General features: G+C 37.7%; 1 protein-coding gene across 9 annotated transcripts in view; it reads left to right on the forward strand.

Annotated features, from left to right (window-relative positions):
- DGKH (diacylglycerol kinase eta) overlaps positions 1-17,122 on the forward strand; it is a 174,858-nt gene that overhangs the window by 124,574 nt on the left and 33,162 nt on the right. For all 9 annotated transcript variants that reach the window (XM_075488883.1, XM_075488919.1, XM_075488912.1 and 6 more), the window contains 9 exons: positions 1,428-1,536; positions 1,839-1,978; positions 3,590-3,674; positions 6,150-6,235; positions 7,699-7,798; positions 9,089-9,365; positions 9,812-9,940; positions 14,354-14,488; positions 16,301-16,418. In XM_075488883.1, the coding sequence (XP_075344998.1) occupies positions 1,428-1,536; positions 1,839-1,978; positions 3,590-3,674; positions 6,150-6,235; positions 7,699-7,798; positions 9,089-9,365; positions 9,812-9,940; positions 14,354-14,488; positions 16,301-16,418 (1,179 nt within the window). The remainder of the gene's footprint in view (positions 1-1,427; positions 1,537-1,838; positions 1,979-3,589; positions 3,675-6,149; positions 6,236-7,698; positions 7,799-9,088; positions 9,366-9,811; positions 9,941-14,353; positions 14,489-16,300; positions 16,419-17,122) is intronic.

The raw sequence follows: 17,122 nt of genomic DNA on the forward strand, positions 1-17,122 counted from the left end.
TTAATCAAAGTCCCTTTCAGCTAACATTTTGTACATGTAATTATAGTGACGGATAAAAGTAAAGAAGGTTCATCTCAATTGGAGAGACAATTTTTGAGAGAGGACAGTCTGAAAAAAATATGTATGTCTGTCTGTTGCAAGTTCTCTTGCTTCATCTAGTTGTACCTACCAGCAGCATGATTCAGGAGGCTCACTTTGGTTTTGCACAGTAATCGTAGGTCAGGTTGGTTGCTTTTAAATATTTTTCCCAGTTTCCAAAGAGAGGTCCTTATCAGTTGTTCTATCAGGTTGTGCTGATGTCTTCTTTTTTCTAGTTGATCTAAAAAGCAGAGTTGCATTCTTTGACATAGTGTATTTCTAGGGGGTTTTCTCTCTTTTCTCAGAGTAGGAGAAATTGTTCTGGTATCAACATTTTTTTCCTTAAATATCTGCATCTTTTGTTCTGAGTAGGTATCTGCCTATCATATACAAGCGACATTATTTATCATATATAAGTGACATTATTTTCTTTAGAAAAAATATAAATGCTTCAAAAATTTGTGATCTTAATGTGTTGCTTTTTAGAAATAGTTCTGAGATGATACGTATTCTGGAAAATAACATGCATTAAAAATAAACATCTTTATTTTTATTATTTTAAGAGTTTCTACTTTCCAGTTCTTTTGGGTTTTTTTTGAAGTTTAAATCCCTGTTGTTTTTACCTCTTGGCTGTTTCTTCATATCTCATTCCCCTTCCTCTGTGTCTCACCTTTCTGCTTGTTCTGTCTCTCTTGTCCTCCTTTTCTGTACTGCCCAAGTGTTGTATCCTGTAGGTGTTAAAAATCAGAGAACAGGAGGAAGAGCCGTAGGAAGCGAAAGCAGGATACGGCTTTAAGGATTTAATACGAAATACTAGTATTATTTGTCTTATATTGTTGTGATCACCTTATGTGCAATAATTGCCTCCAACTGTCCTTGCATTTGGTTAGTCACGCATTGGCAAAAGCCCACCCGTATTGCGGAGCACATCCTGTCGTTGTGTCTTAACCTTCTCTCGTGAAAAATTCCCCGTGGTGCCTTGTCCTTCTGGCTGAAGTGGGAAGCCTACAGCAGTTGCAATTTCATAGCTTAGAAATACTCTTTTAATACGAATAAAATTAATAAAATAATATTAATAAAATCCTGAAAACAATATCAAGGGAATTTTTTTGAAGTAAAACTCAGCATGTTATTTATCAGAAATGTCAGTATAAGTGGAATATACAGCAGTAAGATGGGATGCAGATAGGTTTATTAAGTAATTGGTGGTATCCACATACCCCAGAACAATAGAAGAACCACCATGACGGTGCCATGCACCATATTTTCATGTAACGGTTGCTAGTGAATATAACTGCTCTCTCGCTAATGGATGTAACTGGCCCTAACAGGCTGCGTTTTCTCTGCAGTTTGCGGTTATTTCAGAAGTTTGACAACTTCAGGATTCTTGTGTGTGGCGGCGATGGAAGCGTGGGTTGGGTCTTGTCAGAAATTGATAAGCTCAGCTTGCACAAACAGGCAAGTGTGTATACTTTCCTTGACTATACTTACTAGACCGAATTTTGTACCCTTACTTTTCCTTGCCTTGGTTCTTTGTCATACATGTGGATATGGGCCAAACTTAATAGTTACTCTTAAAGGAAAATTTTCACTGGCGTAAACAGGACAAGTTGTATCAGGATTACACGATTTGATTTACAAGCTTGAGACATCAGCTGTATAATTAACATTTGTTGCTTGAAATAACAAGCATTTGTAATAGTTTTGTACTTTTTCTTTCTAGTTTTCAATAGTAGCTTTGCTCCTGTGTTGTGTTTCAGTGTCAGTTAGGAGTGTTACCCCTTGGTACTGGAAATGACCTTGCTCGTGTTCTTGGTTGGGGAGGATCCTGTGATGACGATACACAACTTCCTCAGATTTTGGAGAAACTAGAACGAGCCAGCACGAAAATGTTAGACAGGTAAACCTAAGTGTGCATATACATGATTTACCATAAGATTCAAATGGTATTTGTTTGGGTTTCTGATGGCCTAAATCCATCCTAGAGGCCTAATGTTCAGTGGGTTTGGTTTTTAGAGTGCAGATCATAATCATGAGGGAAGCTGAGATAGTAATGGGGACAGCTCTTCAACGTCCTTTTTTAACTGAAGAGTCAGAGGGGAGAGTGGTTGGTGAATCTTAGGAAGCGTGTTGTCCACAGGTGAACAAAGGAGACATTTTATTGCATAACTGATGAAGCTGCGTAACTGCCTCTTACTTACAAGAAGTTGTAAGCAGTAAGGAAGTGTATAAATTCCAAACCATTTAGGGCAGTTTTATGGACTTCATGCACACTATTAAATACCATTAAAGGTAGCATTTTTATTTAGGAGACACCTGAGCTCTCTGTCCTTGGATGTGGGGAGAACTCTCATCGTGTGCTTTCACCCTTCATATAATTTCCTGAGGCATCAGCTGTGGACCAGATGCTGGGCTGAGTGGATCTTTGGCTTGATCCACTACTAATATTTTTGTTGGAGGCATTTTCTCAGTCAAAACCAAGAGATCTTCCCACTCCTTGTTTTGTGTGGTTTCCATCCATAAAGCAAAGGAGCAATCCCAATTTAAAAAAAAATCAGAGAAGGTGGTGGTCACGCCATTCCATACAACTTCCAGTGAAGTTGTAACACGGTTTTTGAGAGGAGTATTTCTTACTTTGTTCCTTTCTCTCACGGCTGTTTCTGTTCTTGCTCTAGTTACAAACACTTGAATGTGATGGAAGAGGATTTTATTTTAGGGTTTTTTTTATGAAGTAGAGAAACAAGTCCTTTTTTATTTTAAGCTTTTCTGCAGACTACTTGATCATTTACAGCAAAGTATATAGAGAAATGCTTGTTACTGATCCTTAGAAATAATCATTGGTCTGGGCATTCTGAAAGATTTGTAGATTAAATCATGCTTGTTCTTCTTTTGTACTGAAAAGAGCTCAGTGTCATTTTTTGCTCTAATTTCTGTAGATTTGCTCCCAAGGCCATCTGCAGTGATTACTTGTTCTTTTCAGCAGGCTTTGAAGGATGTTGCTATTAGCAGTTTCATACTATCTATGCTGTAGAATACTGTCCTTTACCAGGGGAAAAAATATATATATGTCAATAAAGATACTTCACTGTTTGCTTTGTTCTCATGCCTCCCTCCCCTAGTTGAGATGAAAAGCTAATGTTACCTTGGAGCTTTTTCGCTGGGAACACATATAATTTCCTTTGACTTGGGCAATTAGTTTGCACGAATTCTTTTATACTGTGAATGTTTTGCTAGAAAGTCTTTGTTGCCTGCATTGAATGTCCCATGATTTGCTCACAAAGAAGGCTCATCATCAAATCACTAACAAAAAATCTAAGCAATAAAGCCAATTATTATCTTCAGTCTCAATTATTTCACCCATATTCAGTTAGCATACAATTAAAAATTAAGATGCTTCGTTTGGTTGGTTTTTTTACAATCGGTGTGACACTGAATTTTCTTTTTGTTGATATGTTGGAGAAAAAATAAAACTAATAATCTGGAAACTTAAAAGCTGTTATGTTTCTTTTAGGTGGAGTATAATGTCATATGAACTGAAATTACCAGCAAAGCCTTCTATTCTTCCAGTGACTGCAGAAGAGTCGGAGGAATGCCAGGTGAATTTTTCCTTTGGTTTTGTTGCTTCATATACTTAACTTTGAGCACTGGGATGACAATATTTATAATTGAAGCAGTTCTGTGAAAAATAGAAACGTGTCGTGATCTGCTAACTTAATTGAGTTAATGTCTGTTCATGGTATGTATCTCTAAATAATTAGCGTTTCCAGTTCTGTATTATTTGCCAAAAAAGAATGAAGGTAAGGAGTCTTCAGCAGAACGGTCAGAAAAAATTCTTCCTGAAAAATATATTTTTAATATATATCTCTCTCATATATTAGTTTATATATCATATATATAATATATATTATTTATATATAAGAATATAACATTGTATTTTATTCTTATATAATATAATAATAATCTGTATTTTATATATAACACATAAAATTATTTTTATATAACAACATACTTATTTTATATATAATGATATAGTATTATGTTGTTATATAATAATACTATGTGTACCATAATTATATATATAAATATATGAAAATATATTTTTTATATATATATAAAAGCCAAATGTTCACTATCCTGAGTTTGGAATAAGCATTGAAAACACACAGTATTTCGAAGGCAAGGGTTGTATTCTGAAAGAAAGAAGCTTTTTGCAGCTTCTAAAAGTGAGTTAGATGAGGTGTTGCCACCCAACTTTCTCTTTGTTTTTTCAGAGAGCTTGAAATCATAAGTGACCTCAAAGAAAAGCTTAGTCTGTCTTTCAGACTAGATTTGTGCTTGTACTATCTGATGAGGTTTCGATTTTGAGGGAGAGGGAGATGCTTTAATCAAATTAATTGGCATGAAAAGTCTGACTAAAAATGAGAAAATCATATATTCCTAAGAAAGTTAATGCATATCAACTTTAGCTCAAAAGTACTCGAGAAGCAATAATTAATCAGCAGGTTCTTGAATAATTTAATAATTCAGGCTGTTTTAATTGGCAAGGAGGCTATAACCTGTGACAGCTTGCTAGATATAGAGATGCAAAAAGGCTGGGGCTGCACTGGCTGGGATTTTAACGGGGTTGCTTTGCACACAGCTCTGTTTCCAGGGTCAGCAATGCAGACCAAGGCTTTATCTTCCTTTATTTTGCAAGACAGTTAAAATTTTCATCTTGTAAAGGAAAAAATAGACATTTTGTTTTAGTTAGTTCTGGCTTTGAAATTGTGGTTAGCCCCTCCTGAAAATGGAAGGAACTGCTCATACAAGACCTCTGTTTTGGAAAATGAGTTCTGTAGGCTATCGTTACCTCCATTACTCTGAGTTGGAGAAAGCCGTTTTCTTTTGAGTACCCTGCTGAATCTCTATTTTAACGTTTCTGGCATAGTTTATTGAGTTACGATATTTCAGAAAAAGACTGATTAACCTTAGAGTAGGTAATGTATTAAAGCGCAGTTTGAAAAGTAAATAAAAGTACCTATCCAATTCTTTTTTTTTTTTTTCTTTCTCCAGTTTCAGGAGACTTCTTTCACTTGATTTGGTTCCAGAAGTCTTATACTGATGTTTGAACAGCAGTAGTTCGTTCTTACAGATCAGATGGTTACACATTGTTTTTTCCCTTGAAATGAAAACTGATTTACTGTCAGAGTTCTACGACTAAGGCTGGGTTTTAGGAATAAAAAAGAGTGGTATATCTACCTGCTCCATATCAAGGGCAAAAACACACTAAGGGATTTTAAGATATTCTTAAAGGAAGGCATCAGAAAATTTCAGAACTGCATTTATTTTTAGCTTTAGATGTGGAATTTGGTTAGAATTTTCTTTTAAAACTGAGGTCTGGATCCATGCCTATTTTAAGACAGGATATAGTGCATGAAGATGTGAATCTGATCCATTCCAAACCTTTGCCTGAATATTTCAGGATTTATAATTCTTCTGTGCAAGAAAAGACAGACAGCGCACACATTCATTCTCCCAAACATTTTGTAAAGACAAGCCCTAAATGGTTTGCTCCTAAAGGATTGGTTTTGATAACATTATACCAGTTCAGCAGCCTTTGTCAGTAGGGGTATTTGGGGAGTAAGATCCCATCTGAGAGTAAAAAGAAAATTCAGAATTATAACTGCAAACTTTTGATTTATTCTTAGTTGAGCAGCTTAGTTTGCGGGGAAACTTTGCTTGTTTTAGAAATAAAAGATATTAGATTATAATAATTTAGGTTGTTATAAATCTAAAAAGAAGGTAGATTTTCTTCTGCCTCATGGACTAGTTTTAGCCTAGAAATAACTTACTTTTTTCTCTACAGGAGGAAAAGAGCTGTGGATCAAGTTCTCAGATGCACTGTTACTTTGAATATTAAAAATCTAGTACATAAAATACAGTATGCAGGTCGAATCTGCATTGCCAGCTGCCTCTCCTTGTATTAGATCTGAAATGGAAATCCTGCTATTTTTGGAGGTGTTTTAACTCGCTAGTAGGTGTTAAAATGCTGAAACGTGTGGAAATTGAAGTCTTTTTTTCTCTGTTTTCAGATATCTGCTTATGAGGACTCAGTTGCTGCTCATCTTGCAAAAATTCTCAATTCTGATCAGCACTCAGTTGTCATATCATCTGCCAAGTGAGTTGATCCTTTTTATGTACAATGTGTGGGATAAATCCCCTGTGTAACATCATCACCATAATAACCTTCTGTGTGAGCCTGTTTTTCTTATGGCTGGCCTGTCTTGTTTGGCTTAATATATCTCAATTTATATATTTCAGAGTGAATGTTCTTTCTGCAAAATTTTTACGTGATACAATTGTAATGGATAGCTTAATTCTAAATACATCACCATTTAAAAAATATATATCACATAATATTAATATAAAGTGATTTTAAATCACTCCAAATCAGTGTGCAGCTTAAATATGAAACTTACTGTTACTAATGCAAATATGTGATCTACTTCACATTACATTTTTTCTGTTTTGTTTTATGCATATCCATATCATTAAGAGGACAAACAACTTCACCAATGTGAAGGCGAACTTCAGGCTAGGTAGCTTTGTCATAGCTCTGTCTATATCAATTCAATAAATATCGGTCTCAGACAACAGGCTTTTTTCCCCAAACTGAAACACTTAAAAATGAGGGATAATTACTTGGCAAATCATGGACATCATCTGAAAACAGAAGTATTGTGTGTATATGTTCTCTGTGAAAAAAAGATCTTATATTTTGCGCTATGCAAAAGACCAGTCACAGAGTCTTCAAAAATACATCTGAATGTCATTACATCTCTTTTTTTTTTCTACTAAAAGCAAGTTAATAAAATTTCATTTTTAAAGTATACGTAGCACATGTTGAAAATTCACTCCAAACTCTCAATTGGGTCTATATGTTGTTAAATCTGTTTAGTTTCTGTCAAATAAATTTCAACCAAATGAACAGTACTAAGCAATTATCCACACCTCATTAGTAAGTTTGCTGTCTGTCTGCAGCGTAGGTAATAAGAACCAAGTCTTTCTCTGATTTACACAATGAAAATTCATTGCAGCCACTGTAGTTTCCGTAGCTATGCCCATAGATAGGCCTCAGGGTCAGCTGTGGTTCAAAAGCATGAGCAGTGCAATGGGACATGTGTGGCCATATTTCATCTAAGAAGTGCTCCATCAAAGTCAGTAGATTTTCTCCATAGTTTCTAGGCTCCATCTTCGCATGGGAGTTTGCAAGATGGTGTTTGAAGTTAACAAAGTGAATGCAAGTTTGCTAACAACTCTGGTATGGAAGGTGTACAAACAAGGGAATTAATAAAATTAGTCATGTTTATTTCAGTTCTTGGATAAGAGACTTAGATACAATGTGTGCAAAGGCTTAAATAAAAAGGGAGGAAGAGTTTTTGTTTTAAAGCTTACCGCTTGAATTTGGCAAGCCATGGAAAAGAGTATCATCTGCTTTGCAAGTATGATCACAGAGTTTAGTTTCCAACAAGAATGGTGTATAGCAGTATGCACATAAACCAATTGCCATAAGAATTTAATGTTCAAAACATATCCAACTCATTTCATTTTATTTCTCCCCTCTCCTATTTTTATCTGAAGAATATTATGTGAAACTGTAAAGGACTTCGTTGCCAAAATAGGGAAGACCTATGAAAAACCAATGGAAAATGCAGAGGAAGCTGATGCCATGGCCATTAAAGTAAGACAATGACTATTTTCTGGTTTAAAGTTGTGTTTTTGTGTAATAGCTCCTGGGTGTTTAATTTTTAAACCTCTCCAGGATGCCGAGCTTGGCTTCCATTTCAACCAGTGACACTAAAATTCTTCTCTTCATACTGCATAGAAGTTATTTCCAAACTATCTTTAAACTGTAAGATCTCTATAAACTCTGTTTACACTTTTTTCCTTCAGAAATGATAAAATACATGGTAACATCCATAGAGATAAATGGAAATATTCTGCATTAGGAGTTTCACTTTTCTCTGGAAGGGATTAAGTTAGCTACAGGAAAACAATGGGATAATGAAGAGAGAGTATGCTGGGAGAATGAAGGGAAGAGAGACTACAGTGTTAAAAATAATGGTTTAAGCTGTAAATTGTAGAGATTGTGTTGTGAAAGCATTGAAAAAAACCCAGAAAGATTTGGTATGAGGCACAAAATTTACATAAGCTGAAAAGAAAAGAAGGAAACAAAATCACTAACAGTCCCACAGTCAGGAAATCTACTTGCTAAATGACAGTTCCTGGTTCATGTTTCTATTCAGTGCGCATTTTAGAAAATGAATTTTCTCTTTTACTGTTCCAGGGCCAAACAGTGTTGGTTTCCTTTCCCTTAAGCACAGAAAATCACCTCTTTTCCAGTGTACCTAGAGAGCAACTGCTCAGTCAGGGGTAGAGATGTTTGACGGTTTTTGGTTCTGGCTTGAGCCTCTTTGCTCTGTGACAACTCACTTGCTTAAACGTACAGCTGTGTTGCAAAAAAAAAACCAACCCCAAAACCACTATGTGTTTTCAGTCTAACAGCTGGACATGTCCCCATAAGTTATCTCTCCAAACTGGGGTACTGAACACCCATAATTTGTTATAATGCATGGTATAGGCAAATCTGTGCTGGTTCTCTCTGTGCTGCAGGCCATCTGAAGAAGATCTAAACTGTACCCTAGTTATGTGGCAGGCTGAGTTTAGCAGAGTGTGTTATTTTAGTCTGAGTGTAGGGGTTGTTTTTGTTATAATTGCTCTGATCTGGTTGGGTGTCACAGGGTTTGCAAAAACCCATGCAGACCTACTCATAAGCTGATATTATGAAATACTGAACCTGGGTTTGGATTTTACATAGATGATGACATAGACACTGAGACACAGACAATTTTAAATCCTACTGCATGGAGAATTTAGCTCCCTCCCTACAATCTGGCGCTTAATTTCCTGAAAATGTTAGTATGTTCACTGTTTTTTTGGTGTGTATGCATTCTTTTCCACTTTGTCTTAGTGCACCGAGTTAAATGAGAAGCTAGACCTATTGCTCCAGGCTCTTCACACAGAAGCCCAGGCTGCTCCCATTCTCCCAGGCATCACTCCTCCCATTGTGGAAGAAGAAGCAGAGGAGTTTTCAAGTGAAGAATCCTTGTCTGAAAGTAAAGAGCAATTAGCGGAGTGTGTCTCAAAGTCTTCCACCCAGAAGCTCTTCAAACCAAGGGAACAGTTAATGCTCCGGGCAAACAGCTTGAAGAAGGCTGTCAGGCAGATCATTGAACAAGCAGAAAAAGGTGCACATCAGCAACGTTTTGATCCTTACTGATAGAATAATGATGCGGCTTTTTTTTACTAGCATAAATTTTCATTATTAAAGCTTGATTTCTACATTTTTACGTAGATAAAATTACATGCTTATTACAATCTGCAAGGGAAAGAAATGCAGCTTGTTTGGATGTTGATGACTGTCTGCATATATGAATACGTATGTATGTACATGTGTGCACATATAAAAGCGTGTTTCTTCCGTAACTATTATCCTCCACAAAATGAAAATTTCTGCCAGTGAATCTTTATCAATGGGCAAAGGATTGCAAGAGTCTTTTTCACTGAATTGGCAATAGAAATCTTTTGTTAATATTTTTAATCTTAAAGCTACAGAAAAAAAGAAGCTAATTTTCCATTTATGCAGATTTTCTTTAAAGATCTTGAAACTTCCTGTCTTTTTTTTAATAAGCAGTTGTGGATGAGCAGAATGCTCATAGTGAAGAACAAGTGAATCAGTCCCCGCTAGAATATAACAAAGAATTGGATGAATCCAAAGAAGAGGAAAAAGAGGAAGATACAAAGGAACTTGAGTCCCCATCAAGTGAGTAAATTAGGAATAAAATAATTTAAAATTACGCAGTCACCTTATAGTTGCATTATGGAGCATAGTTGGCTCCATAATTAAAAATACTAGCATGTTGTTTCACTGGAAACTAGTCACAAATTTTAATAGATTTGGATAAGTAAAATTTGAGGGGAAAAATGCAGGAGATGAGATGAGCAGTCTTTTGGATTTACAAAACTGAGAAGGTATTTATTGGGGAGAGAAGTGCCCACATTTAATCCAGCGTTTACACTCACCTTTCAACACGAACCTGAGCAGGGCCTAGAGCCTGGGTAATGGTGGCAAGAGCATGTCTCAGTCGGAGGCATTTTAGGTCATGCTATAGGAATTTCTGTCAGTCATTCCTGTTGAAAGGGTTTCAAATTGTGTGAAACAGACATATTTATTCATTGTATTGACAACGAAACCCTGATGTCTCAGCTGGGAACTTACCTTGAGACAGTTATTGGAACAGAGAGAATGAAATTTAAGTCTTTTATATGAAGTGGAACAACATAAAGCAGGAAAGAATAATAGAAACTGGAGCATGGAAGTCTCCTGAGAAGTGGCAGTACTAAGGTCACCTCCTCTATTTGTCTAATCCAGAGCAGAAATTTGAACCAAAGTCTTCAATAGCCAGAGCTCCTTCCATGAAAAATTTCTTGCATTGTTGTCCCAAATACAGGTCATTAGTCCAGCTAGTTCCTTGCAACTATTGGCTGCTGTATAGCAAGCCATATAGCAGGCCACTATAGCAAGCTGCTCTTGCTTTCCAAGGTGTAGAGCCCCCTGCCTGCTTTGTCCTTGGTCAGATGGACTTTATGAGCTGCTGCTGTCTGAGTGCTCCTGCTTTGCTGTAGGAGCATCATTCTGTCCTCACTGTGGGGCTCTGCAGGTTACTCTCCAAAAAAAGGAAGACAGCATTTATGCGTGAGTAGCCTATGCTGGGTTTTAAAATGCAACAGAAAGAACCCAGTTGTATTATGTGTATCAATAATTGTACAAAGCAATCAGAATATTGAGTGATCTGAGTTTAAGACAACTTGCTTGGAAGGTAGCATTTCCATAAAGTAATAGCCCATTTTGTTGCTAAGCTTTCCTTTTGGCTATTCAGTGTTTGGTTACTATATGTAAAATGATATTTAGAGAATAAAATTTGTCTGTAAGGGACCTTCACTTACCTCCTTCCTTGCTTGGTTTTGGCACCAAGCCATTCCAGCCAGAGCTCATGTTTGGACATTTCCCATCACAAACTTCAATACTGCACTTTGTTTTGACTGGTAGTTCATGTGTCAGGGTTATTCAAGAGTCCCAAGCTGCATAATAATTTTAGGAAAGCCGTTTCTTGCTATAGGTGGAAATTTCAGTCTTTGCCATATTACCAAAGTGGGCAGTGATGCACTGCAGGTGAGGTCTTGAGATAATCTGCGAGTCATGGAGAAACAGTGGTAGCTGGTGGACAGCAAAAGCCATCCTCTAGATTTAGTGAGCAACTTCCTGTGGCAAAATCAGTTGTCAGCAAAGTTGTTTGGGATTTGCATCTACTTCTGTTACCCTAACCCACACCAAGATCTTCCAGAGGTGTTGTCCTCCTGAGGCTCTGCTCTGAAGCTAGTGCCTGTGTCAGTAGCTCCTACCTTAGAAATACGTCATTAGTTTTTTGGGGCCTCTGTTGATTCAGAATCTCCCATTTCCTTTTCTGCAAGAATGGATTTCAGACTGTCCAGTGATTGTCTCTTCACTGGCCCCCCTCCTTTTACCTTGGTTATAGGAATCAATGCTTGTTGGTTGTCTAGTTTCAATAGTAGTTCATAGAGGATGTGGGCTCTAGGGATGACCTGGTCCTACTGCCATTAATATATAATAAAATAAAAATATACACATATGTATATCCATATGTATAAATTTATATAAAGCTCTTGTTTCCTGGTGATACAATTTCTGTTTTTATTGGGGAGCTGTATTATTCTTCATACATCTGATATGTGAAATAGAGTGCATATTAATACTGTCAATGGAAGATAGGTGTTTAGGGAGAAAGCATGAAACATGAATTCAATTATCTGCAATGAAACATCAGTTTTACTCATTAGGGCTCTGTTGTTTTTATCAGACCATGAACAGTAAAAGTTTATCTTTATTGCAGTTATCCCCGTGAGTCTCATCTGTCAAATAAAGAGCAGCTGCTCTGTTGCTTTTCCTATTTAATATAACTGCCTTGTACCCAAATACAGAGAGAACAGACTGTGTGAATAGCATTGTGAATTTTTCAGTAGCATTATGAAAAATGAATGTTAATTTTGTTCTGAATATTATATTTTACCCTCCAAGGATCTTCCTGGTCATTTGATGAAGACAGTATTTTTCCATATGTTAATTACCTTCATCTAAATATTTAATAACTCTTGTTAGATATCACTTGCAGTTTTTATTTCTTTTCATTTTTTAACTTTAGATTACAGTGTTTTGTCATGCACAGATACAAATCATGGTGTTGTATTGTTATCATGCAATACTATAGCATTTTGTGATAATTGCTAAGGCTATTATGCAGATGTTAAAGTTAGAAGGAGCTATTAGTCCACTTGGTCAGACCTTTCATATAAAACAGTCCAGAAAATTTCACCCACTTACCCCTGTCTTGCATCTAATAATTTCTGTTTGACTTAAGCAAGTCATATACAAAGGTGTGTAATCTTATTCCTGGGATACCAGAGGTGAAGAATTTGCCATTTCATTGAGTGTTCTGTGCTAGATTATCATCACTTAAAAAAAGGTGAATGCCGAAATCCTGGCCTGGATTGATTTGACCACAATTTCTAAACCCTGGTTCTTGTTATTACCTTTGTCTCTAGATTTTCGCACTCCGCATTTTCTTTCCATTAATGTTTTCGTACAGTACACCCATGTTACTCTCAAGCTGAGTTATCATGATTGACGTGAACTGATCTGTCGCCCTCCTGCCACAAAAAAGGGTATATTTTATCCTTCCAACCACATTCCTGGTGGTGTTTTTCTTCTGCTTTCTTGGTGCTAGTCCTAACCATTCTATTTTTGCTGAATTAGTTTTCAGGTTTTGAGAGAAATATATCAGATCACTTTGAAATAATTTCCTTTTTTTGTTCTGAGCTTCTTGAGATGGTAAAGGTTGAAGTTGTCCTAAGCTGAAGTAGTTTTAACGTGTGAGATAATTTGGAGCAGAGGTAGCCAAGGAATATCTATGATCATCAGGCGCACAAAAGCTTTTTACATGCACATGGAAATGCTATAGCAAAGCATTCAGTAATACCCAAACTTTCTTCCCTGGGGCACCAATTTCTGGATACGTCTGACCGGGCTGAATTTCACAGAGATTAACTTCCCCAGGCTAAAGCAGGCAGTGGCATATTCTCAATCTGCATGAAACAAGTTCTGCCAGGAAAGTAAATTACAGCACCTGAGGTCTGCCCTCTGAAAAGCCTATCCTTCTTCATCACCTCCAGAGGCAGCCCCAGGGATAACTGGCCTCACTGAGCTACCAGTTCCTCTTTGTGAACATCTTCTCTTTCCCCTTGATTTTCTTCTCCTTCTTTTTCCTGAGCCTTTACCTGCCTTTGCCACCAACAATTTGATCAGCTACCAAACTTTGCTATCTGCCACAAGCTTTTACTGATCCGTCTTCTGGAGAATTTTAACAAATACGTTATTTAAATTATTTTGGGAATTGCTGGGGTTTTTTTGCAAAACAGAAAATATGATGGTAAACTGATGTCCCCCATGATCTGTCTAACTGCAGAAGACAAGAATGTCTGAACATGGCTTTCCCTTCCCTTGAAGTTTTCAGGTTGGCTGTAGATAAAGATGTCAGGGTTTTGTCTGAGTTTTTCAGAAACCTGAAGCAGGCAGGGGGTCCATTTTAGCTGCTTGAAGCAAATAGCATGGCTGTTGATCAGGTATTTCCATGCCCTATGGGTTAGAATAGCTATCTATATTAAAATTCTTAAAAATAATAATGAACTATATAATATAGGTATATTTATAAGTAAATATACATTGAATTTAAGTTTAAATTAATATTACTTCATTAAGATGTTTATCAGAAGCTTACTAGAGCATTAAATACTATTGCATTTCAAGGTGGATATAATTCAATTTTTGCTAGTAGCTTGAAGTATAAGTTGGGAACTCGTCACATTGAATGCCACGCACACTTGTTCATTTTAATTTGTGCTTGTTAGTTGATCTGTTTCTGAATTTTCTTCCCTGTATTTAGAAGAAAAAACTGTGGTGTGAGGGGGAAGGACATTTGTCATGGAATGGTAACAGATTAAATTAATGCTTTTGAAATATTTTCAGGGCTGTAAAAACTTTGTATTTGGTAACGTCATAATAGGTCTAATTAGTGTTCTTACTTTTACTTCTTCTGTACAGTTAAAACTGCACCAAGATCTCCAGATCGACGTACAAGCCGAGGTATCCATTCTCAGACAGGCTCTTTCTCTGCTCCAGCTTTGGCTGCAAGCAAGGAAAACCTCCCAGTGCTTAACACTAGGATTATCTGCCCAGGTAATTATGATTTTGAAATCTGCTGTTCCTTACACTACTTTAATATTGCCTTCTGTTCCCCTGCTTGCTGTCAAATAATGATTTTTACTTCATGCCAGGAGCCCTGAATTTGTTTGAACCAACATACACATCCTTGTGTTGTATCATATAGTAGGAAATGCAAAATAATGTAGAAAATTCATGATCATTTGGCACAACACCAGATGTAGCAGAAGTGTTGCGTTTGATTCTGGAGTATGAAAAACGACATTCAGGATCTTAGAATCATGGAATCACAGAGTGGTTTGGGTTGGAAGGGACCTCTAAAGATCATCTAGACCCACCCTCTGCCACGTGCATGGACATCTTTCACTAGATGGGGTTGCTCAAAGACCAGTCCAACCTGGCCTTGAACACTTCTAATTATGGGACATCCACAACTTCTCTGGGCAACCTGTGCCAGTGTCTCACCACCCTCATCATAACAATTGTCTTTCTTATGTCCAGTCTAAACCTACCCTCTTTCAGTTTAAAACCATTGCTCCTTGTCCCGTTGCTACAGGCCCTGGTGAAAAGTCTCTCAGTCTTTCTTATAAGCCTCCTCTATATTTTGAAAGGCCACAATAAGGTCTCCCCACAGCCTTCTCTTCTCCAGGCTGAACAACCCCAACTCTCTCAGCCTTTCTTCACAGGAGAGGTGCTCCAGCCCTCTGATCATTTTCATGTCCCTCCTCTGGACCCGCTCCAACAGGCCCATGTCTTTCCTGTGCTGAGGACCCCAGAGCTGGACGCAGTACTCCAGGTGGGGTCTCACCAGAGTGGAGTAGAGGGGCAGAACCACCTCCCTCGACCTACTGGCCACACTTCTTTTGATGCAGCCCAGGATACGGTTGGCTTTCTGGGCTGCGAGCCCACATTGCTGGCTCATGTCCAATTTTTCATCCACCAGTACCCCCAAGTCCTTCTATCATTCATCCTAATGAGTGAAGGCTATGAAGGAGCTGAGGGACAGAGCCAGGTAAAGTTCACCTCTCTGAATAAGAGGTGTCTCTAGGTACCTCTCAGGAAATGGGGAACTGAAACTACACAAAGCTGCTGTGCAGGAAAAACAGTTGAAAAAAATCTGTTCTTATCCAAATGCATTTAATACTAGGGGGCACCAGTAAAACACTGTTTTAATTAACTTAATTAGTATAGTTAAAACATAATGGAACTGAGCTTACATTTTTCTTTAGGTCAATTTAAGTGAAAGCTTTTATAAAGTACTTTTCTTTGTTTACATGCCTTACACAGTGTTTTGCAGAGTGACTTCAACATTAGTCAAGGTAGGCATGGCAAGGCTGTGACCTTTCCGCAAATTAAGTTAATTTAAACTATGACTCTTCCAGCTGTAAAAAAGGTGAGGGTATTCCTTGGGAATTTTTCCAAAGGAAAGGACCAAAGGAAAATCTTGGACAGTTTGGAGGTGAAGCTTAAACGAAGTAAAAAGCTCCAGTAGTCTTTTTGGATGTTAGGTCATCCCTTTGGTTACTATGCCAGCCAGTGAGTGCTGGCCTGAAATCCTGAATTTTCTTTGTTTTTTTTTCTTTCTAAATGGTGGAGTCAGCCACTGCACCGCAGCATAGCTGTCTTTCTGCTCAAAAGAGCCAGGCACCTGAAAAGATAACCAATATAGGTAAAAGCTGAGATAGAAACACAATCATTCCCTATACGGATTTAATTAATATTTTGTCTCTCAGTATGTGGCTTATATTATGACAATATATGTTTATCTGTTTATCAAATACAAATTGTTTTTTTGGGGTTTTTTTCTGTGTTTTTTTTTTTAATCAGGTTTGAGGGCTGGTCTAGCTGCTTCTATTGCAGGAAGTTCAATTATTAGCAAAATGTTGCTAGCAAACATCGATCCTTTTGGTGCTACGCCATTTATTGACCCGGATCCAGATTCACTGTAAGAAATTTTTTTTTTTCCAAATTTACTGTTGTGCTTTAGTTTGCTTTTCTTGAGCTTTTTAATTTTCTTTTTTGTAATCTTTTTTTTCATTATGAAATTCTGGTTTGCTGTCATTTGGCAGGAGACCTCAAGGTCTGAAAACAGGTTGGATTGTGCCATTTTAGTTAGGAGTAGTGCAGAATTGTCTTGCAGCAGCAGACGTTTGCTGGAGATGTTTAGGAGACGTTTGCTCACTTACCCCTTGCCCACTGGCTCTGAGAGGAGGCGGCCAGCAGTCCTTCAGAGCTGGGTTCTCCTGCCCAAACCGCTGGTCTGAACACAAGCTCAGCCACCAGCAAGATGTTGAAGCAGGTCTGGGCACTTGGTAGTGGAGGAAGAAGAAGAGCGTGCCCCTAAGGACTGAAGCACTGAGGTGGAAATTTTGTGTCCTAAGCTGTCTCTGCTTCCCAGAACTGGGTGTAGAGCCTTTGGATAGTATCCATTGGCAGAGCCTTATGGATAGCATCTCGGTTGTGAGCCGCGTCTCCTCTAAAACAAAGCACTGCTGTGCCGGCAGCATCAGCGAAACGTCTAGCACTGGCGTGCCTAAACGCAGCCTGGGTGCTCGGCCCGGTGTGGTGCTGCTGTTTCAGAGCCATGCCCAGGGCAGCTCTTTCCTCATATTCCACTGTTTAACGTTGGGTATGGTGGAGCTAGTGCTA

This window comes from Mycteria americana, chromosome 1 (genome assembly GCF_035582795.1).
Source record: "Mycteria americana isolate JAX WOST 10 ecotype Jacksonville Zoo and Gardens chromosome 1, USCA_MyAme_1.0, whole genome shotgun sequence".
NCBI classification, from domain to species: Eukaryota; Metazoa; Chordata; class Aves; order Ciconiiformes; family Ciconiidae; genus Mycteria; species Mycteria americana.